The sequence below is a fragment of the Trichechus manatus genome, unplaced genomic scaffold (genome assembly GCF_000243295.1).
Source record: "Trichechus manatus latirostris isolate Lorelei unplaced genomic scaffold, TriManLat1.0 scaffold00020, whole genome shotgun sequence".
In the NCBI taxonomy this organism is placed as follows: domain Eukaryota; kingdom Metazoa; phylum Chordata; class Mammalia; order Sirenia; family Trichechidae; genus Trichechus; species Trichechus manatus.
In genome coordinates, this window is record NW_004443956.1 from 23,939,492 (window position 1) to 23,963,874 (window position 24,383).

Below are 24,383 nucleotides of genomic sequence, written 5' to 3' on the forward strand. Positions count from 1 at the left end.
CTGAGACTTTATGTTTTTCCTCTTTATTTTTATGAGTAGTTTTGTTAACTTTCTTTGTGGTTACCGTGCAATTTACTCTTATCTTTCTAAGTTTGAAGCAGTCTATTATTACTTGGTATCGCCTTGCCTTCCTCTCCATTAGAAGGTTCTCTACCTACACTGTTTATTCCCTCTTTTATTGTTCTGATGTTGTGTCATTTACAGATTAACTGTTCTGATTCCCTGTTGTGTTTCTTTTGGTTTTGGATAGTCCTTGAGAGTTCATTTCTTAGATTGGTATCTGGCTGGTAGAATTCTGTGTCCTAGATTCAGCCTGTGAGCTTAAGTTGTTTGTTCTCAGATCAAAGAACTCCCTTTAATAATTCTTGTAAGTTTAGTTTGGTTTTTACTTACTCCCTTAATTTCTGTTTATCTGGATATGTCCTAATTTCACCATCATATTTGAACGAGAGTTTTGCAGGATGTATTATTCTTGGCTGGCACTTTTTTTCTTTCAAGGTTTTATATACGTCCTCCCATTGCCTTCTTGCCTGCGTGGTTTCTGCTGAATAATCTGAGCTTGGATTATTGTTTCTCCTCTGTATGTGACTTCTTGTTTTTCATGAGCTGCTCTCAGTATTCTTTGTTTGTCTTTGATTTTGGCCAGTGTGATTATGATATGCCTTGGTGATTTTCTTTTCTATCCGATATGGGGTTCGTTGAGCTTCTTGGATGGCCAGCTTTTCATCTTTCATAATATTGGGGAAGTTTTCTGTCAGCAGTTCTTCAATGATCCTTTGTGTGTTTTCTGTTTTCTCCCTGTTCTGGAACTCCAATCATGCGCAAATTTTTGCTTTTGATTGTATCCCACATAATTCTCAGGGTCTCTTCATTTTTCTTTATTCTTTTTTTCTGAGTTTTCCTCAAACAGAGTTGTATCCAAGTGTCTGTTTTCAATTCCACTGATCCTGTCTTCCACCATTTCAAATCTGCTCCTCAGCCCTTCTATGACACTGTCCACTTCTGAAATCTTGTTGTTTACCTTTTGGATTTCTAATTGTTGTTTTTGTATCATTTCTAGTTGTGAATTTATTTTGGCATTTTGTTCCTGCATTATTTTCCTGAATTCTTCCATTTTTTTGTCTGTATTTTCCATGAATTTGTCTGCCTTTTCCATGAATTTGTCCATTCTTCCCTCATTTTTGTCTGCTTTTTGCTTCAACTCTTGGAAAATTCTGAGTATTAGAGATTTGAATTCCCTGACAGGTAGTTCTAGTGCCTTTTCTTCCGCTGGGAAGTCATCTGCTGTTTTATGTTGGATGCCTACTGGAACCATCCTGTCTTGTTTTTGTACATGTTTTGATATTGTCTGCTGTCTTCGGGGCATTCATTAGTTATTTTTCTCATTTATTGACTGTAGATTTGTTAGTTTTGTCCTTTTTTTTTTTTAATTTGGCTATGTCTGTGTAGGTGGGCTGCATGTTTTTTGTTGTTTGCTCGTCTGTGGGCACAATACTTTTCACCTCCTTCTCCAATTGGCATGGTTAGTTGTTCAGATATGGTACGGCAATGCAGGTGTAGCTGAAGAGGAGTTACTGGGATGGGTTGTTTGTGGCAGTTACTACAGCCACGAGGGTGGGTTGGTTATCAGTGCAGGGCAGGTTCCAGTAGGCCGTGCCAGTGCTGCTTGGTGGTGTGACGTAAAGTGCAAGGTGCAGATAGGCAGGATGAGGGGGGGATTGTTATGTGTGGAGCTAAGATGGATATGGGAGAGAGGAGAAAGGAACAGGAGCCAAAAACATTCAAACAAACAAAAAAGAGTGCTAGGGGAGCTTGCCGTTGGAGTGGAGAGATGAGAGACTATGAAATGGAGAAATTCTAAAAGAGGAAGAAGAAGAAAAAAGAGGAAAGAAAAGAAAGGAATGAATAAATAAAAATCAGAAGGGAGAAAGAACAGCAAAGCTCCCAGGGATCCCACCGGTGCGGCTATGAGGTCTGGGGAAGTTGTTCTCAGGTGTTGCAGTACAGCCTGGCTAGAAGGCATACAGATATCCTGTGCTAGGTATTCAGGTAACAGGAAGAGATGGAAGGTATAGAGAGACGAGAAACTGAGTAATGAAGAAAGACAAAAAGGGAAAAAGAGGGAAAAGAAAACAATACAAATTTAAAAAAAAAAAACTAGAAAAGCCCCCCAAAAAACAGAAGAAAAAAAAAAACGAAAAACAAATTCTCTCAGGGATCCCTCTGCATGTCTGCGCAAGCCAAGGGGGTAGGTCCCAAGCCGCACAGCACCGCCCTGCCAGAACGGGCTCCCAACTCGAGAAAAGGAAAAGAAAACAAACAAACAAACAAAAGCCGTGGGATCCCACCAGCATGGTAGCCCAGACCGGGAAGCAGTTCCACACTAGAACGGAGCTCTGCAGCCCCTCAGGAAGAAGCAAAGACGGTGCACGGAGCCAGGTATTTGAGAGAAAGGAGGGGAAGTGGTGAGAGGTAAGGAGAAAATCAAAAGAAGCAGAAAAAAGCAACACCCGCAACTAACAAATGGCACCCAGGGAGCTGGCCAGTGCGGGCGTGTGGAATCCAAGCAGCTGGTGCTTCCTTGACAAGAGACTGTGGCCGCAGGAAGCAGAGGAGGCCGAGTGGGGGTGAAGAAGGGTGAGGGGTGGGAAAGCGTATATCGCAAATTACCGGTTGTTTTGTCTCCTGCTGGAAGCTCCATGAAGCTGCTTTCTCGTACCCCCTATTTGCTGTCTCCGATAGGAATCCAAGACGGCAGATCCATACTGCATTAGCTGATAGGGGACCTCTGCATGAATCTCTCCTCACTCTCTGTTCTCTGTCATTTTTCTCACTCCATTTGGGGCTTCACTGAGTTCTTTATCTCTTCATTTGATGTTTTAGGGTTTCAGGATTGCTGTTTTCTCTGTTTGGCCAAGTTTTTCGGATCTTTGCTGTGGAGGGATGGCATGGTGCTTCTGCCTAGAGCGCCATTTTGTCGAATGTCTCCTGTTTTGTTTTTTATTGTGAGATAATGTTCATACATGTGTCTTAATTACCTAGTGATGCGTAGCAAAAAATACCACAAGTCACTGGCTTTAAAAAACAGTAATTTATTGTCTCATAGTTTTGGGGGCTAGGAGTCCAAATTCATGGCATAGGCAAGGCTAGAATCTCTCTCTCTTTCTGTTTCAGCTCTATGGAAAATTCATATCTCTTTCAACTTCTGTAGACACAGTCATTTCTTGGTGTTCTTTGGTTGCTTGTAGATGTATCCTCGCATGGTGTCTCTCTTCCCCATGTGTGTCTGTGTCTACTCTGCTCTTTTTATAAGACACCAATCAGAAGGGATTAGGTTTAGGACCCACTTGTAATGGTTAATTTTATGTGTCAACTTAGCTACGCTATGGTTCCCAGTGGTTTGGCCAGACATAAGTCTAGCTGCTGTTCCATAATGTAATCTAACGTAATGCAATCAAGCAATCGGTTTAAAACGTAAATTCCTTACTGTGTATTCTACTTCCAGACTATAAACAGACATTCTGGCTCTCTCTCTCTTCACTGTGCACTCTTCCTGTCATCTGACCTACAGATTTTGGACTTGCCAGCCTCCACAACTGCATGATTGCATGAGCCAATCTCTTGAAGTAAATGACTCTCTCTGAACACTGACTTTCTATACATAAATACCTTTAAACATTTCCAGCTTTCTGGGGGATAAAATTATGACATCAGAAAGGAACATATATACATATATACACACATATATATATAAGTATCTACAAATACACCTCACTGCTCACTGACTGTTTCTCTAGAGAGCCCCAAGACACCACCCTATTCTGGTATGGCCACATTAAAAAAAAAATTTCAAAACAGAGTCACATTTACAGGTACAGAGGTTAGGATTTCCACATAACTTTCTGGGAGACACAATTAAATCTATAAGATGTATAAAAAAAGCTTGGGGAAGTGCCTGACCCAAAGGAAGCCCTCAGTACATGTCAGTTCTGACCACAAATGACTGAGCTGGGCTGGACGGTGGCCTGGCCTCCTATTTCCTTACGCCAGACTCTACTGGTCCAAGCCAGGGTCAGTATAGATTTTGTGGGGAACAAAGCTTATATATTTTGAAGAAAAATAATATAAAAAGACCTTACTTTTGCTACCTTTACAAAGTCAGAGGAACAAGGAAACATACTGATAGCATCATTAGCTTCATGGTTAATCTGCCTGTAAGAAACACACAAAGGACACTGTGTGCTGTGAGTAGCCAGTGAGTTGAAAGGGAATTTCCTTGGGAATGTGGACTGCATCCAACATAGGTGGGCTTTATGGCAAGGCTCGTGGGCTTTTTCTCACTCTGGATGCTGCAGCTGGCTCCTGTTTATCCAACCTCCAGTTCTTGGGACTAGAGCTAGCATCTTGGGATTTTTCGGCCTCTGCAGCCTGTGAGCCAGAGGCTTGTTGTCTGACCTGCTGATCTTGGGTTTCCCAGCACCTGCAGCTACGTGAGTCAGGAGAAGCCTCCAGTTTCATCCACAGACTTGGGACTTTCCAGCCTCTACAATTGCATGAGCCATTTCCTTAATATAAACCTCTCTCTATATATATACATATATATAAAAGTATATAGCTGCTTCACTGGTTTTGCTTCTCTAGAGAACCAAGCCTAAAATTTTTACTACAAAAACTGGTTTTAGAGAAATAAAATTTTAAGAATGAGTTTTCTAAATTGGTTCTCAAGTCTGGTTAGTCTTAAAGATGTTGATAACTCTGCATCCAGTAATAAAGAGGGCACTGATAACCCATGACGTGAGGTGGTAATAGAAATAAGCAAAATATCACCACCAATAGATCAGGTATTGGTAACAGCTGAGTCTCGGGTGACTGCATGTTTTATACCTTTCTACAATTTTGTCAGAATGAGAAGTATAAGGAAGCTGGCTGGTTGGTTCTACTTTCGCTAGACAAAGTGGTGAAAGAAAGAGATGAACTCAGGGCTTCAGAGTCAAATCTCAAGCGCCCCATAAGTGACCTCAAAGTTTCCACTTGTGCCTTGAAAAAAAGCCTTATTTCTTGTATTAATAGATCTGATATTGCCGAAAACCAAATCCAGAGTCTTATCGTAAGACTGGTTGAATTACAACACCAACTCAATTCCCAACCTTGATGGTGTCTGAAGTTAAATTGAGGGCACTGATTGGGAAGAAATGGGATCCTGAAACTTGGGATGGAGATATATGGGCAGATAATCCAGAAGCTGGGGACACTGAGTCCCTAAATTCCACTGAATCACTCCTCCCAACAGAATAAGCCCTCTCACTCCCATCTGAAGAGATTATTCCATCTTTGTCTGCTAAACCACCCTCCCCAGTAGAACCATTAGACCTTCCACCCCAGTCTAATGAGATTAACCCAGCTGTCTCTGAGAGCTTTTGTCTGAGTCATTGCCTGGGGCATCACCTGAGGCAGATGCCTTTCAAGACATTGCTGAATGTTATCAAAACACATCCCCACCACCCATTTTTGCCTCTAGACTTATAACTAGACCTAACACAGAGACCCCCAAAAGGTGATGTACAAAGTGTGATCAGGAGGAGGTATGCTACACTCCAAAAGAACTGATACATACAAACAGAAACCTGGGGAATATGGGGAGAATGGCTATTAAGGGTGTGGAATAATGGTGCAAGGAACATAGAGATGGTTAGTCTCAGTTTATTGATATAGGCCTACTAAGCACAAATTTTCCATTCAATGTTTAACTCAAGAGGTTAGGAAAGGATTTAATAGTTTATTAGGTTGCTTTGCTGAAGCATGGATTACACAGTGGCATACACTAAATTAAGTTGAAATACCAGACCTGCCTTGGTACACTTTAGTAGAAGGAATCCAAAGGCTAAAGGAAATTGGGTTAGATTCACAGACCAACACATGGAGTACCCAGAGGACATACCTTTTACCACAGTGGTGAGGAACACTTTTGTGAAGTGAACCCCAGAATCCTTGAAGACTGCTGTAATTGCTATTTTTATGTAAGTCATATTTGACAATGGGAACTGCCCTAACTGAATTAAGACACCTAACTACAATTGGGCTGACTGGACCCCGTGGAGGTAAGGACCAAGTGGCAGTATCCAATCGACAAAGACAAGGTGGGTGTGATTACGGTAATGGACAGCAGAGTCAAAGCAGTAATCAGAAGAGTCTGACTCACATGGATTATGGCATTGACTACTTAGTCATGGTGTTCCTGGGAGTGAAACACATGCGAAATCTACTAAAATTACTTGATCTGTACAAGCGGAACAATTCTAGGTCAAGTGAACAGCAATCTAACTTGAATCGCTAGAACAGCGAGTCACGGCCCCTCAATCAATTCCCAGTCTTGAGCCAGTTTACATACCCACAACCCCTTGAATGAAGGGGAGGCTGGGTCCCATTGAGGAAGGACTCCACTACATGGACAAAAATTCATACTGTTAATCTTTCTCCCAACCTTCCCAAAAGGGATCTACAGTCTTTTATGAGAGTGAATGTTCACTGGGGAAAAGGAAATCATCAGACATTTTGGGGAATACTGGATGTTGGCTCTGTACTGGCACTCATTCCTGGAAACGCAAAACATCACTGTGACCCACCAGTCAGAGTGGGGGTATATGGAGGTCAGGTTATTAATGGAGTCTTAGCTCATGTCCATCTCACAGTAGGTCCAATGGGTCCCTGAACTCATCCTGTACTGATTTCTCCAGTCCCAGAATACATAATTAGAACAGATACACTCAGCAACTGGCAGAACTCCAACACTGGATTCCTGACATGTGGAGTAAGGGCTATTATGGTAGAAAAGCCAAGTGGAAGCTATTAGAACTGCCCCTACCTAGGAAAATAGTAAACCAAAAGCAATACCACATTCCTGGAGGGACTGCAGAGATTACCGCCACCATCAAGAACTTCAAGGATGCAGGGGTGATGATTTCCACCACAACTCCACTCAACTCGCCTATCTGGCCTGTGCGAAAAACAGATGGATCTTGGAGAATGACAGCGGATTATCGAAAACTTAACCAGGTGGTGACGCCAACTGCAGCTACTGTTCCAGATGTAGTTTCATTGCTTGAGCAAATTAATACATCTGCTGGTACCTGTTATGCAGCTACTGATCTGGCTAATATCTTTTTTCTCCATACCTGTTTCAACCACCAGAAGTAGTTTGCTTTAGGTGGCAATGCCAATAATATACCTTCAGTGTCCTACCTCGAAGGTACATCAACTCTCCAATCATATGTCATAATTTAGTCCTCAGGGAACTTGATCACCTTTCCCTTCCTCAAGATGTCATATCAGTCCATTGTACTGATGACATTATGCTGATTGGACCTAGTAAGGAAGAAGTGTCAATGACTCTGGACTTATTGGTAAAATATTTGAATGCCAGAGGGTGGAAAATTAATCCTACAAAAATTCAGGTGCCTTCTACCTCAGTGAATTTTCTAGGGTCCAGTGGTATGGGGCACGTCGAGACAGTCTTTCTAAAGTGAAGAGTAAGTTATTGCATCTGGCTCCTACCACAACTACAAAGGAAGTACAATGCCTAGTGGGCCTCTTTGGATTTTGGAGGCAGCATATTCCACATCTGGGTGTGCTACTCTGGGCTATTTATCAAGTGACTCAAAAAGCTGCTAGCTTCCAGTGAGGCCCAGACCAACAGAAGGCCCTGCAACACATTCAGGCTGCCGTGTAAGCAGCTCTGCCCTTTAGGCCATATGATTCAGATGATCCAATGGTGCTTGAAGTGTCAGTGGCAGAGATGCTGTTTGAAGTCTTTGGCAGACCCCTATTGATGGATCACAGCGCACACCCTTAGGATTTTGCAGCAAAGCCCTGCCATCTCTGCAGATGACTACTCTCCTTTTGAGAAACAGCTTTTGGCTTGTTACTGGGTCTTAGTAGACACTGAACACTTAATCATGGGCCACCAAGTCACCATGTGACCTGAACTGCCAATCATGAACTGGGTGTTGTCTGACCCACAGAGTCATAAAGTTGGATCATTAAATGGAAGTGGTATAGATGAGATTGGACCTGAGCAGGACCTGAAGGCACAAGTAAGTTGCATGAGGAAGTGGCCCAAATGCCCAAGGTCTCCTCTCCTGTCACATTACCTTCCATCTCCCAGTCTGCACCTATAGCCTCAAGGGGAGTTCCTTATGATCAGTTGACTGAAGAAGAGAAAACTCGTGCCTGATTCAGGCACCACTTGAAAATAGACAACAGCAGCACTACAGCCCCTTTCTGGGACCTCCCTGAAGGACAGTGGTGAAGACAAATCCTCTCAGTGGGCAGAACTTCGAGCAGTGCACCTGGTTGTTCACTTTGCTAGGAAGGAGAAATGGCCAGATGTGCCATTATATACTGATTCATGGGCTGTGGCCAACGGTTTGGTTGGATGGTCAGGGACTTGGAAAGAACATGATTGCAAAATTGGAGGCAAGGATTTATGGGGAAGAGATATGTGGATAGACTTCTCTGAATGGGCCAAAGAAGTGAAGATATTTGTGTCTCATGTGAATGCTCACCAAAGGGTGATCTCAGCAGAGGATGATTTTAACAAGTGGATAGGATGACATATTCTGTGGAAACGAGGCATCCTCTTTCCTCAAATACTCCCGTCATTGCTCAATGGGCTCATGAACAAAGTGGCCATGGTGGCAGGGATGGAGGTTATGCATGGGCCTAGCAACATGGACTTCTACTCACCAAGGCTGACTTGGCTACAGCCACTGCTGAGTGCCCAGTCTGCCAGCAGCAGAGACCTACACTGAGTCCCCGATATGGCACCATCCCTTGAGGTGATCAGCCAGCAACCTGGTGGCAAGTTGATTACACTGGACCACTTCCATCATGGAAAGGGCAGCATATTGTCCTTACTGGAATAGACACTCTAGATATGGATTTGCCTTCCCTGCACGCAATGCTTCTGCCAAAACTACCATCCGTGGACTTACAGAATGCTTTATTCACCATCATGGTATTCCACACAGCATTGCCTCGGATCAAGGGACTCACTTCACAGCAAATGAGGTGCAGCAGTGGGCCCGTGCTCATGGTCTTACCATGTTCCCCATCATCCTGAAGCAGCTGACTTGATAGAACGCCAGCTAGATAGCAATACCTTGCAGGGTTGGGGCAGTGTTCTCCAGGAGGCTGTATATGCTCTAAACCAGCGTACAATACATGGTGCTATTTCTCCCATAGCTAGGATTCATGGGTTCAAGAATCAAGGGGTGGAAATGGGAGTGGCACCACTCACTATTACCCCTAGTGACCCAGTTGCCAGATTTTTGCTTCCTGTCCCCCCCATATTGGCTAGTGTGATTGATCCTGATTACCAAGAGGAAATCAAATGATATTCCATAATGGATGTAAAGAAGAGTATGTCTGGAATACAGGAGATCCCTTAGGGCATCTCTTAGTACTACCCTGCTCTGTGATTAAAGTCAATGGAAAACTACAGCAACCCAATTCCAAATTGATTACTAATGGCTCAGGCCCTTCAGGAATGATGGTTTGGGTCACCCCACCAAGCAAAGAACCACAACCATCTGAGGTACTTGCTGGGGGCAAAGGGAATACAGAATGGGTGGTGGAAGAAGGTGGTTCTAAACACAAGTTATGAACGTGTGACCAGTTGCAGAAATGAGGACTGTAATTGTTATGAGTATTTCTTCCGTGTATGTGTGCATCAAATATTTGTTTTCTTCACTTATAAAATATAAGATGTAAACAGGGCTAGTGGATTTTCAGTTGTACGCATGTTAGTTGCATTATGTTACACACAAGTATAACTTTATAATTGTCTTTATTCAGAGATTACATATGGTTTAAGGAGATGTGTACATGTGCCAAGTTGACAAGGGTTGGACCGTGATAGTTAACGTTGTGTGTCAACTTGGCTGGGCCATGATTCTCAGTTGTTTGGCAGTTATAATGTAGTATGGCAGTTGTATAATGATGTAATCCCTTATGATGAGATCTGCTATAACGTGAGCACCTCCATGATGGGATCTGCTGTGAATAGCCAATCGGTTGAAAGGGAGTTTCCTTGAGGGTGCAGCCTGCATACAATACAGGTGGACTTTCTGTCAAGGCTTGTGGGCTTTTTCTCAATCTGGATCCTGCAGCTGGCTCCTATTTATCTGACCTCCAGTTCTTGGGCTAGCAGCTTACCTGCCTATCTTGGGATTCGTCAGCCTCCGCAGCCTCTGAGCCAGAGGCCTGGTGTCTGATCCGCAGATCTGGGGCTTGCCAGCACCTGAAGCTACGTGAGTCAGGAGAAACTTCCAGCCTTACCCACGAATTCGAGACTTTCCAGCCTCTGCAATTTAGTGAGCCACATCCTTGATATAAATCTTTCTGTCTCTCTCTCTCGATATATGTATGCATGTATATAGACGCTTTGCTGGTTTTGCTTCTTTACAGAATCTGGCCCAAGACAGGTAGGCATAGGCAATCAGAAATACTAAATGTCCCCCTGATAGATATCACTCTAGGAGCCTCTTTTTTTTTATTCCATCCCACACCTAGGGATAGCAAAGATGAGATGTGACTATTGGGAGTATAAATCTAAAATTAGGAATATGCTTTCTTTAAGACAAATAAAATAAACAATACATACACAGCTCTCAATAATGTAGAAAACATATCACAATATATATTCAAATTGAACACAATGTCAAATATAAGGCAATTCCTCATTTTACCAAAGAGAAGACTGAAAGAGAAGTGTTTCGTCCAATTTGAAAAGATTGGCTGTCAGGTATGTAGATGGCATGCCTACAGTTAATTTATTAATTTATTCAATTTGTTGATGTATACTAAATGCATATTAAAGTATGTATTTTAAATCACATATCATGTAAATAATTTATTGACTTTTAAATATTGCTGTTTTTTCTAAATAGACAATAGATAAATGGTAACTTAGGTGAAGGTTAAGACAGTATACAATACTGGGGAAGCCAGTACAACTTGTACAAGGAAAGGTCATGGAAGGTCCATAGACACATCCAAACTCCCTGAGGGAATGAATTGCTCGGCAAGGGCTGTGGGGACCATGGTCTAGGGGAACAGCTAGCTCAATTGGCATAACACAGTTTATAAAGAAAATGTTCTACATTCTACCTTGGTGAATAGCGTCTGGGGTCTTAAAAGCCTGTGAGCAGCCATCTAAGATACTCCACTGGTCTCACCCCTTCAGGAGCAAGGGAGAATGAAGAAAACAAGATACAAAGGTAAGATTAGTCCAAAGGACTAATGGGCCACAACTACCATGGCCTCCACCAGACTGAGTCCAGTACAGCTAGATGATGCCCAGCTACCACCACTGACTGTTCTGACTGGGATCACAACAGAGGGTTCTGGACAGAGCTGGAGAAGGATGTAGAACAAAATTCTAACTCACAAGAAAAGATCAGACTTACTGGCCTCACAGAGACTGGAGAAATCCCAAGACTATGGCCCCCAGACACCCTTTTAGCTCAGTAATGAAGTCACTCCTGATGTTCACTGTTAAGCCAAAGATTAGACAGCCCATAAACAAAATGAGACTAATGGGGCACAAGAGTTCAGGGACAAGGACTAGAAGGCAAGAGGGGACAGGAAAGCTGGTAACAGGGAACCCAAGGTTGAGAAGGGACAGTGTTGACATGTCATGGAGTTGTTAACCATTGTCATAAAACAATATGTGTACTAACTGTTTAACGAGAAACTATTTGTTCTGTAAACCTGCATCTAAAGTACAATAAAAAAATTAAATTAAATTAAAAATAAATAAATATTGCTGTTTTTCCACTTTGCACGTTTCATTAAACAATTTGATCCAAATTCCAAACTCTTCATAGGGTAGTGGTTAAGAGTATAGACACTGTACTCAGGTTGTATGGGTTCAAGTGGTTCTTTTATCTATTAGCGGTGTTAACCCCCCTGTGCCTCATTATCCTCACCTGTAAAGTGGGCATAATAATAATCATATACTCACCTCACAAGATGGTGGTGAGGATTAAATTCAGACATAGATGTAAAGCATTAAGAACTATGCATGAAACAGAGAAAGCTTCTATAAGTGATTCCTACTATTATTATTATTGCTAGAACTATTTTACAAGTCATCTAAGACTTTTTCAGACAAAACATCTCTACCTTCAGTCTAAGTTGTTTGAGACACAACACTTTTTAAATCCATGTGATCACTGGATATTTCATCCCAAGCCATAAGTACCTATTGGTGTAACCATAGAATATGTAGTATTTTAATTAGTCTTACTTGTAAGTGTGTATTTATGATTTCTACAACCCTATTTACTTACGGAATTGCTTTCTAGAGTGATCTTTAAAGGACTTAATTAAAACAACACTGACACTTTCAATTGTGACGATTTCTCTTCTAAAATAATTACTAAATCTGTATTAAAATTCTTTGCCTTCGCATTTTATTTTAATCAATCCCATGAAGTGGTCTTTACATATTTCAAAATTACTGTGAATGAAAACTAAACCCAAAGTATAATCCTGTGTGCAACTGAATTATAGTGCAAACTTAATTCCAAATGTGACAAGGTCACTTTCATTAGTTAGGCATTTTTGGGGAAGGAATGAGATCTCGAAAATTGGAATGGAGACATATGGGAAGGTTCTGATGAAGCTAAATCCCTCAAACCCCTAAATTCCAACTAAGCCTTATTTGCCAGTAGAAGCAGTACATTCTCTCCTGCCTGAAGAGGTTATTCTGCCTTTACCTGAAGTATCTGTAATGGTCTCCTCCCCTGAGGTAGCTGCCTTGCAATACATTGCTGATTCTCCCCAAGACCTACCCTCAGAACTTATTGCATCTACACCTAAAAGGAGACTCAAGTCCTGGCAGGCCCCAAAGGGTGAGATACAAAGTGTGGCCTATGAGAAAGTACAATACACATCAAAATAATTGCATTATCTTGCCAATTTATATCAACAGAAACCTGAGGAAATGATCTTAAAGATGTGAGATCGAAGTGAAATGAATACAATGTTAGATGATTCGAATAGATTGATGTGGACTCACTAATCACAGATTCTTCATTCAGTGTTTTAGATGGAAAGGCTAACAGTTTCCATGGTTGGTTGACTAAAATATGGACCCAAAGGTGGCCCATACTCAATAAAGTTGAAATGTCTGAACTTCCTTGGTATACTATAGAGGAAAATATTTAAAAGCTTAGGAAGATTGGAAGACTACAGTGGATTTACATGTAAGCCCTGATAACAACGCTGGAAGGATCCAGAGGACATGCCTGTCACCAAGACTGTGAAAAATTAACTTGTGAGGGGATCCTCCACATCTCTGAAGAACTCTGGGGTAACTGTTCTCTGTAGGTCAGAAATTACACTTGGAAATATTACTGAGATCCCAAAGTGCAATGGGGATGATGGGCTCTCAGGTTCAGGGGCAAAGTGGTGCCATTATCACAAAAAAGAAGCCAGCCATGGTTACCATAAAGGAGTAATCAGAATAGTCCAAATCACAGAGATCTTTGGCATTGGTTAGTTGGTCATAATGTTCGTAGACCTGAAATAGTTGGGCAGACTATTAAAATCTTATTGAGTGATATAAAAAGAAAAATTCTAGATCTACCAAATAGAAATATTACTAGAATCACCAAAAGAGAGTGTCATTACCCCTTGATCAATTCCCAAAACTGAGCCTTCCCACAGACTGAAAGCCCCATGAATGAAGGGGAGGCCGAGTCCCTTGAGGAAGGACCCCACTTCACTGTCAAAAATATTTACTATTAATCTTTCTCCCAGCCTTCTCCAAGGAGATATGCAACCATTTAGCAGGATGACTACTTTGAGGGAAAGGAAATAATCAAGTTTTTCAGAATTACTGGACAGTGGCTCTAAACTGACACTAATTCCAGGTGACCCAAAATGTTGCTGTGGTCCAGCAGTCAGAGTAGGGGCTTATTAAGGTCAGGTCATCATGAGTTTTGGTTCATGTCCATTTTACGGTAGGTTCAGAGTACCTCTGAACTCATCCTGTGGTTATCTCCTCAGGTCCAGAAAGTATCATTAAATAGACATACTGATAAACTGGCAGAAGCCCAACTTTACTTCCTTGTCCTGTAGTGTGAAGGCTATTATGGCAGGTAAGGCCAAGTAGAAGCCACTAGAATTGTCTCTTCTTAAACAAATGTAAACCAAAAGCAATACTGCATTCCTAGAGGGATTGTAGAGATTCACCACCATCAAAGACTTAAAGAGGCAAATGTGGTGAATCCTATCACATTTCCATCCTTCTGGCCTGTGCAGAAGACAAACAGGTCTTTAAGAATGATAGTAGATTACTGTAAACTTAATCAAGTGGTGATTTCAATTGTAGCTGCCATTCCAGACGTAGTTTCTTTGACTTCCTGTAGCACCTGGTATACAGCTATTAATTTGGAGAATGTTCTCTTTCCCCTCTATATCTGTATTAAAGTTCATCAGAGCATGTTGCTTTCAGTTGGCAAGGCCAGAAGTATATCTTCACTGTCCTATATCAGAGGTACATAAACTCTCCAGTCCTGTGTCATTATCTGATCCTCAGGAACTTCAATTACCTTTCCTTTTCAAAGGAAATCACATTGGTTCATTATGTTTATAAAATTATATTGATTACACATTGAGCAGGAACTAGCAGCTATTCTACATACATTGGTAAAACAGCACAGATGTTGTTTGGAGCACTTGACCAGACCCATGGGTGAATCACGGTGCAAACTCTCAGAAGTTTGGAGCAAACACAGGACATCCTATGCAGATAACTGCTTTCCTTTTAAGAAACCACTTTTGGCTTGCAAAAGCAAAAATGTCCCCTAGAGGACTAAGGTGTGCCTGACCCAAGCCATGACATTTTCAATCACCTAATATGCATGCAAAAGCTGGACAGTGAATAAGGAAGACTGAAGAAGAATTGATGCCTTTGAATTATGGTGTTTGCTAAGAATATTACCAGAAGAACGAACAAATCTGTCTTGGAATGCTCCTTAGAAGCTAGGATGGCAAGACTTTGTCTCACCTACTTGTGACACGTTATCAGGAGGGACCAGGCCCTGGAAAAGGACATCAAGCTTGGTGAAGTAGAGGGTCAGTGAAAAAGAGAAAGATTCTCAGTGAAATGGACTGACACAGTGCCTGCAACAATTGGCTCAAAAATAGCAATGACTGTGAGAATGGCGCAGGACTGGGCAGTGTTTTGTTCTGTTGTACGCAGGGTTGCTATGATTCAGGAGCAACTCGACAGCACCTAACAACTACAACACTAGGCCTTAGTAAAGACTGAATGCTTGACCATTCAGTCAATTTGGTCCACCAAATTACCATGTTATCTGAGTTCATTATTATGAACTAGGTATTGTATGACCCACCAAGCCATAATGTTGGGCATGCACAGCAACTCTCCAACATCAAATGGAAGTGGCATATAAGAAATCTGGATTGAGAAGCCCACATAAGTAAGTCATAATAGAAAGTAACCCAGATGCCCATGGCCCTTTTTCAGCTCAACCTGCATGTATGACTTCATGGGGAGTCCCCTATGACCTGTAGATTCAGACTAGGTTTACACATGGTTCTGCATAACATGCAGGCACCACCCAAAAGTGGACAGCTGAATCACTACAGGCCCACTCTGGGAAAGCCCTGAAGGATGATGGTGAAGGAAAATCCTCCACAATGTGAGTAGAACTTCGAGCAGGGCATCTGGTTGTTCATCTTGCCCGAAAAGAGAGACAGCCAGAGATCTACATTGATCCACAGGCTATAGCTAATGGTGTGGCTGAATGGTAAAGGACTTGGAAGGAACACACTTGGAAAATAGATGAGAAGAAGGTCTGGGAAAGAGACATGTGCATAGACTTCTCTGAGTGGGGACAGAATGTGAAGATGTTTGTGTCCCGTGTGAATGCTCATCAGAGGATGATCTCATTAGAGGAGAATTTTAATAATCAGGAATATAGGATGACCAGTCCTGTGGATATCAGTAAGCCTTCTTCTATAGACACTCCTGTCATTGCCCAGGAATAAGGCTATGCAAGGGCTCAGCAACATGGACTTCCATTCACCAAGGCTGATCTGACTACAACTACTGTTGAGTGACCAATCTGTCAATACCAGAGGCCAGTACTCAGCCTCCAATATGGAAGAAGAGGATTATGGTACTGGTAGGGCTAATCCTGATTACCAAGAGGGAAAGAAGATGCTACTACACAATGGGGGAAGGAGAATTACATTTGAAATGCATTAGATCTTCTAGGGCACCTCTTAATACTCTCATGTTTTGTGATTAGAGTCAATGAAAGCTACAAGAACCCAATTCAGGAAGGACTGCCCATGGCCCAGACCCTTTAAGAATGAAGGTTTGGGCCACCCCACTAGGCAAGGAACCACAATAAACTGGGCTGCTTGCTGAGAGAGCAAAGGGAATATGGAATAGGTAGTGAAGAAGGTAGGTATAAATACTAGCTAAAACTGTATGCATAAACAAGAACTAGAATAATTATGAGTATCTCTTTTTTATTTTGATTTTTTATACATGTTAAGCAAATATTTTTGTTTTATTCCCTTCTCTCATCCCCTTATCATCTAAGATAAAATGTGTTAATAGTAGTCAATTTTATAGCTCATTATTTAAGCTATAGGATATCCAAAAGGGGATATAAACAAGCTAGAATAAGAATGAATATTCCCCAAAAGCAAAAAAAAAAAGGAATTTTATGTCTTCTTCTGGGGAAAGGATTAGCATGTTTTTTGGTAGTATTCAGGATAACTGTATTGTGTTAGGTGGAAACCTGTCTTAATTATTGTCTTTATTTGGAGATTAGGATGGTTTAAGTAGATATATATGTGTGCCAGGTTGTTAAGGGGTGGACTGTGGTGGCTTTGTAATGTGTCAGCTTGACTAGGGTGACCCACATTTCCGAGAATTCCTTTTCCTGTATATTTCTCATTAGGATAGACCACAGAGATTCTTGGGGGAGATTTGGAGGGCAGAAGTGAAGCAGTAGCTATTTTGCACCTTATACATATTGTCACTGATATGCTGACTCACTGAACTACAGCAGCCAGGCCTACTACTACTTCACCTTCCCCGGGATCCTCCTTCAGCTTCCCAGATGTGATGGTTAAGGTTGCCTGGGCCATGATTCTCAGTGGTTTGGCAGTTATGAAGTAGCTTGGCAGCTGTGTAATGATGTAATCGTCTCCATAACGGGATCTCATATAATGTAATCACCTCCACAATGAGATCTTCTACAAGCAGTCAATCAGTTGAAAGAGAATTTCCTTGGGGGTGTGGCCTGCGTCCAATATATGTGGACTTTCCAGCAAAGCTCGCTGGCTCTTGCTCACTTTGGATCCTGCATCTGGCTCATCATCTGACCTCTGGTTCTTGGGACTTGCGCTAGCAGCTTACCTGCTGATCTTGGGATTTGTCAGCCTCCACGGCCTGTAAGCCAGAGGACTGCCTCTCTCTCTCTGTATACATATATACTTCACTGGTTTTGTTTCTCTAGAGAACCCAGTCTAAGACATTTGGTACTGAGAGTGGTTCTAGAGAAACAAAATTATAAGGATGAGTTTTCTAAATTGGTTCTCAAGTCTGGTTAGTCTTAAAGATGTTGATGACTCTGCTTCCAGTAGTAAAGAGGGCAGTGCTAATGTACGGCATGAAGTGGCAATAGAAATACACAAAATATCACCACCAACAGATCATGTATTGGTGAGAGGTGAGGCTCTAGGTGATCGCATATTTGATACCTTTCAACAATTTTGTCAGAATGAAAAATATAAGCATCGTTGGTTTTGCTTCTCTAGAGACCCCAGTATAAGATACCAGACTTCTGGACCAGGTGTGTGTGTTTAGCATCATGACAAACAGCCGAATACTGAAGGACGCCTGCACCACAAAGTTTGGAGGCAACAAAAACTGAAATGGGTGTCAGTCCATCCTTGTGAGGCTCTAGTTAGTGCTTGTTTTTCTTGATCTTCCCTACTTTACATCAGTCTGTCCTTTTCCTAGCTGCCTGTCCGGTAGACTTTAAGCTCCAGGTGCAAAGACAATAGCCTTAGCGAGACAGCTTAACCAGCTTCCACAATTGTGTAAGGTCACTTCCCTATAACAAATCATACATATAATCTAGTGGTTCCTCTTCTCTGACTGAACCCTACCTACTACCATAGCTCAGCAAGGAGAAACAGTGCCATGGTCCAATGAGTTTGGGGTTAACGAAGTTACATGAACATATTTTATTTACTGCAAAAATTTTCAGTGCCTTTAATAAGCTAATGTACATTGTGAACTTCCAAGAGGAGGAACAGAGTAAGCTGTGTTCCCCAAATTTATCTGAACACTAACCTGTTGCCACTGAGTCGATTCCAACTCATGGTGGCCCCATGTGTGTCAGAGTAGAACTGCACTCCATAGAGTTTTCAAAGGCTAGTTTTTAGAGGTAGATTGCCAGGCCTTTCTTTCAAGGCACCTCTAGGTGGGTTTGAAACTCAAACCTCCAAACTTTAAGTTAGCAACTGAGCATATTAAGCATTTTCACCACCTAGGGACTCCTTATCTGAACTCAGAAACTTTTTTTTTTTTTTTTTTAATGCAGTAACTCAAAAAACACTTGGCAGCACTGTCCATCAGCCCTGTGACGCTAGAGTGAAGGTGAAGGCTAAGAGCCCAAGGCTGCTCAGCTGCTCCACTCCCTGACTACCAGGCCTTGTTCTCTTGTTCAAGACTGTTTAATTAACTCTCAACAATGCAACAAGCAGTTTTTACTCCCCAAGAGCATCACACTATCATTTCATATTATAACCACTCCATCATATTTACAAATTGGCCTACTGTCAAGGATCTGAGGCTATAAAGAGACATAACTTTATTTAGGTAACAATAATAGGTCATAATAATGCTGGGCTAGATGATATACCTTTCCCCTTCAATTTTTATTTTCTTTTTGTAAAAATTTTCTTCTTAGCACCCCTGTGAAGTAACACAGATCTCCTGCAACAAAATGGTACAACAAAAAATTATATAACAACATGAGGTAGAGACTGATCTTTCTCAAAGTCCTTGCTCGATCAGCTGTTGAGATGGATTCGGTTAGGCCTATATATCCCTGTCCACCAGACTACCTTGGATCGGGACCTGGCAGCTCTGCCGATAGCAACCACTGGCATGTTTCTCGTACTAGAAACCACCGACAGAATTGCTGCACATGCAACAGACAACTAAGACTTCTTCTGCCCCATGAAAATGAGCACCTCGAGTGAAACCTTTCATGAACAACACTCCCTGCTCCCAGGCCACTTCTTTGCAGCACGATACTACCTAATTTAGCCTGGAGGATTCAGGGCACAAGCCATTTCCAAAGCCTCACTCCCTCAGAGGCTCTGCAGATTTTTAAGAAGAAACAAAAGCATTTGCTGAGAACTCAATTTAGTAGGAGCGAATAAGAGCTGGCCTCTAGGTGCTGCCACCCCAGCATTGGGATGAGTTCTCTCACATAACTCCATGGTACCTGTGCGGGACAGCTTCTGCAAGGTGGCCCTCAGATGCTGCAGAACGGCCGGCGAAACTTCATATTGGTGTATGTCTATCACCGGAATCCTCTGGCATCTTCCAAACACTCCATCTGTAAAAAGAGCAGAAGGAGAGAAGAAAGAGAAAGTGACATTCCATTCTCAGAGAAGAGAAACATACTATACATATACTTAAAATATATTCTAATTATGCACAGTAGTGAGGCTTTGGAACATGGCTTTAAAAAGTCATCAAAGAGCTATTAGAACTCAGAAGCACCAGAAGGTAATGGTTTACTTAAATAAAAAACAGTGCATCATGGAAAACACAAATTTGAAGGTGGAGAGAAAAGGATTTATTAATCCAGGATAGTTTGAAGGTTTTTAGTTTACTTTTCTTATCCCTGCCTACCCTGCCCACCCCCCACCACAATCTCCTAGGTTTTTGTAATTTCCTTCCCTTGGCGTTCACGTTTTTTGATGTGAAGCTTGCTTCTGACAATTCAGTGACCAAAAAATCTTGATAACATTCAGGGCCTGTTTTCCAGATAAAAACCAGAAGAACCAGAAAATATAAATATGAATTTGCTGAAGCCATGAGGATTTGTTGGAATATCTTTAATGCAGGCGTTGTGTGTTAGGCGTCCAGAAATGAGGGCTGAACCCGGAATGGCCTGTGAAGGCTGATTTCAAGGCAGGCTTTCTCATGAATGCAATAAAGTGAGCTGCTCACAGAACAATGAGATATTAATGGGGACTAATTCATTTAGCTCTATTCCATTTGTCTAAAATGACAGACTCTTCTCATCAACATCCTTTCAAACCACACCTTCTAATTAATTTAGGCCCTAATTAGTTTTTATTTGGCAAATTGTTCATTTCGAGACAAGCTTCCTGTGGGGGGTTCAAACATTCAAATTACCTTCTCTCCTACACACAAAAGACTAATTTAGTGGCTTGTGCTTCACACACAGGGCTGCCATCTGCAGTTTTAGGCCTCGGGTAGAAGGGAAAATGGTTTCTTTTATTGTTCACAACAGTCTCGGCACATACAGTATCGCCAAAGAAAGCCATTCAAATGCAACAAGTTTAATTAGCAGAAACACATTTTGTCTAGTGGCTGGCTGACTCAGTAATTGCAGGTCTGATATTACATATATGCTTAAGACCGATGCGCCATCTGATTAGCAGAAAATAATCTTAAGTATTGCAAGCATTTCATGGATTTTCTATGGGACTTTGCAAAGCCCAAAGACAACTTGCCCAGCTGCTCAAAGCAGGCAGACAATAGGCACGGAGAAGATAAACCTTTGGCCATTTTTTCCCTCCGTGCTGGGCTCTACCACGTTGCCCCTTCTGTCCAAGGTCCATGCTGACATTAATGCAACTGTTCAATAAACCGAGAATGGGCTGTCCTCCCACTGCCACCACCCAGCATGATGAATAGTCTGCTTGGCAGGAACACGGACAGAATAAATGTTTAATATGGAAGGACTCAGTGCATGCCTGGCTTTGTGTTGTGGGGAGGGGGAGAGGAAAGGCAGAAAGAGGGAGAGGGACAGTGGACAAAAGAGAGAAAAATAATGAACTCCTTAAAACATACCTAAAATTTTCATTTTATGTTTCACATGTAAATATCTTGAAAGTAGAATCATAATATGTAGGAACTAAAGGGAACACTATACCCCTAATGCTCCTTTGAAGGACACTTCAGCTTGCCTACCTTGGACACATCATCAGGAAAGACTTATCGCTAGAAAAGGGCATCATAGTTGGTAAAGTAGAGGGTCAATGAAAATGAAGGAAACCATCAGTGAGATGGATTGACACAATAGCCACAATGGGCTCAAACATACCAAAGATCAGGAAGATGGGCAGGACCAGATTTCTATAAGGTCCCCGTGAGTCACAGCTGACTTGAGGGCAACTAACAACAACAGAAGAAATAGTAAGATTATGCAAATGCCATATTTTACAGATGAAAAAACAAAAGCGTGAGTGTCTTGACCATGACCACACAGGTAGAACTGAGCCAGGAAGGAATAGAAACCAAGTTCCTTGGTGCCTAGGCAGGGGCACTTTACAGCAGACCATCAAAATCCTGGGTCAGGGCTAACCCTACATTCCCATCCCTGCAAACAGAATGGGAGGCTACACACTGAGCCAGAAACTACTGTATTAACATTCAGTACAGCAGCATAAACATGTTCTCTGCTCCATCCCCCAGTACTATGCCTGGCTACCAATAGCTTATATGGCACTCCTGTGCAAACTAGAAAAATGCACCCTTTCTGGTGGATGTGCCAGGTGGGCACAGGGCTTGGCCAAACCCAGATGGATTGCAGATTCCACTTGTCCACTCATTGGGCGTCTTTGTGCAGTCTGTAGTTTGGTCACTCTGAATGAAGTTGGTAGTCAATGCAAAAGAAACATGTCTTTGGGAACTTCCAAAGATCTTACCACTGGCTGAGAATCACCTTCCTAAGAAAACTTGTAAAATCATTCATACTGTCATTAAAAAAAAAAGACATTTCTTATCTATTCTGGAAGTTTCGAAGTAAATTATTTCTTTATTATGGCATCATTTATATTCCCAGATTATTTATTAGATTTTCTTGAAACCATTTATAAATATATTTAGAATATATATGTAATATAATACATAATATTGTATATGTTTTTAAAGTTAGTTTTAGGTAATGATTTTTTTTAATGATTGGAAAGTTGAAAATAAAGTAATCATTGATTCTCTTTGCACCTGGACTATATCCATGCTGATCAGATGGAGACAGAAATTTTCCCCAGTGCATTTTTCAACAATGGAATTCATGTATATCACCATACCTAAAGGACACCACAATATGGTGTTCTTTATTCTAATTAAATATATATATATACATATATATATATATATCAGCAATAAGGCTTGTTAATGGTGATAATGACCAGAAATAAAGAGCCTTGAAGATTCCACAGATGTTCTACACATAGCCATTGCCATCCTTCTTGATTTTAAGAGCCTTCAGTTTGCCGGGTTTCCTCATTTTATATCTGCTGTGAAACAGAACGTTAAAGAAGTTCATAAATATTTTGGTAGAATTGATTTTTAGTGGCCAAAATTTTTAAGCCATTGCTTTGTTCCTCTTTAGCTAGTAGGTAAGACCATAAAGGGGTTTCTAAGAAAATAATGAAGACTAGGAAAAAAAAAGACTGAAAAAGGAATTAATTCTTTAAAGCAGAAGGTTTAACTGTGACTCCCAGACATGTGGAGTCAGGGTGATGAGTGCATCAAAGTTGCTGGTGGTTGGCAGTGGAAGAAACAAAGCTCTCACAAATCCAGAGGGGGAGGGTTCCCATTGTTTTAGAAGGCTTAGGCTCTAAAACCATCACTAAAAGTGACACAACCTGAATCATTTGGCAGACTGGCTGTCTAATCACTCTCAAAATTACCTAGAGTCTTTCAGGACCATCCCTACATTGAACTTGCCTTATGAGTCTTGCCCATGCCGCCTGCTCCACTAGCCTCAGCATTCCCAGAACACTGATTGACAAGATTCCATTTGACATTTGATCGTTCAGTGTCTCCTTGTAAACTCTTGCCTATTTTGGCTTTTTGTGTAACTTTTCTATGCCCATGGTTCTGCATCCCATCAAAATAATTTCTTCATCTGAATCTGGAGTAAGCAATCCAGCTCAACAATATTGAGTGTATGTGGGGTCCCCTTAATAAATTCAAAGCACATTGCAATAGAAAGCAGTCAAGGTAGCATACCTTAGAGTTTATGTGTCTATTTATGACTCTCAAAACCTAAAGTTCTTCTCTTCTTCAAGAATTAACATCACAAAAATGGCTTTGGTTCTGAGTTTCACAACTGGAAATCGTGTTTAAATTGGGAGCATCCCAGAAAATGTTGTTGTTGTTAGTTGCCATGGAGTTAACGCCAACTCATGGTGACCTTATGTACAACAGAATGAAATGCTGCTCAGTCCTCGGGCATCTTCATGATTGTTGGTATGTTTGAGTCCATTGTTGCACCCATTGTGTTCATCCATCTCACCAAGGGCCTCCCTCACCTTCACCCACCCTCCACTTTGCCAACCATGATGTCCTTTTCTAGCGATTGGTCTTTCCTGATGGCATGTCCAAAGTAAGTGAGCCGAAGTCTTGACATCCTCGTTTTTAAGAAGCATTCTGCTTGTACTTCTGCTAAGAAATAGAGAATATAATGGGTCTCGAAACTATGGGAGATAAGAACGGGCTTGCCTATTAAAACTGTAGATTCTCTAATCCCTCCATCATCGCCTATGTATATATGTGTGTGTTTGTGTGTGCGTGTGGTGCGAATGATTACTTTAGTGTAGTCTTTTTAACCATGGTCTTGTAACTTCCATCCAAGTGATTGGGCAGGACTGTGCAAGTAAGATAAGTGTGCCCACCAAGGGGATTGGTAAGTTTTGCTTTAAAACAGAGCCAATTCCAGAGCAAAGAGAACATCCACCACCACCAAGGGAAGGAGAGACTGGCAGGAGAGACCTGGCGGGAAAGATCCGGCAGCAGAGACCCAGCAGCAGAGACCCTGCAGCAGAGACGGCATGGTGGGCTTCCCAGCGCATGGAGAGAGAAATCTGAGTGCCTTTGGGCAGAGGCCTAGGGCCAGGTAGAGGCGTGCCTCTGGGCATGGCTGGGAAGAGGCTGTCTTGATGGAAGAACTGTATTCTGAGTGTTTCTGAATCTGAATTGTAAACTGTTACTTCCCTAATAAACCCCATAATTGTGAATGTTGTGAGTTCTATGTGGCCATTGCAAT

The 24,383-nt window shown here is 41.7% G+C and overlaps 1 protein-coding gene across 1 annotated transcript in view; it reads right to left on the bottom strand.

The window, feature by feature from the left end:
- Positions 1 to 20,558, bottom strand: part of PTPRN2 (protein tyrosine phosphatase receptor type N2) — a 1,314,151-nt gene extending 1,293,593 nt beyond the window's left edge. The window contains exons 1-2 of the mRNA XM_004372789.1: positions 20,546 to 20,558; positions 19,575 to 19,688 (exon numbers count right to left, since the gene is read on the bottom strand). Coding sequence (XP_004372846.1) covers positions 19,575 to 19,688; positions 20,546 to 20,558 — 127 coding nt within the window. The remainder of the gene's footprint in view (positions 1 to 19,574; positions 19,689 to 20,545) is intronic.
- Positions 20,559 to 24,383: the final 3,825 nt, after the last annotated feature.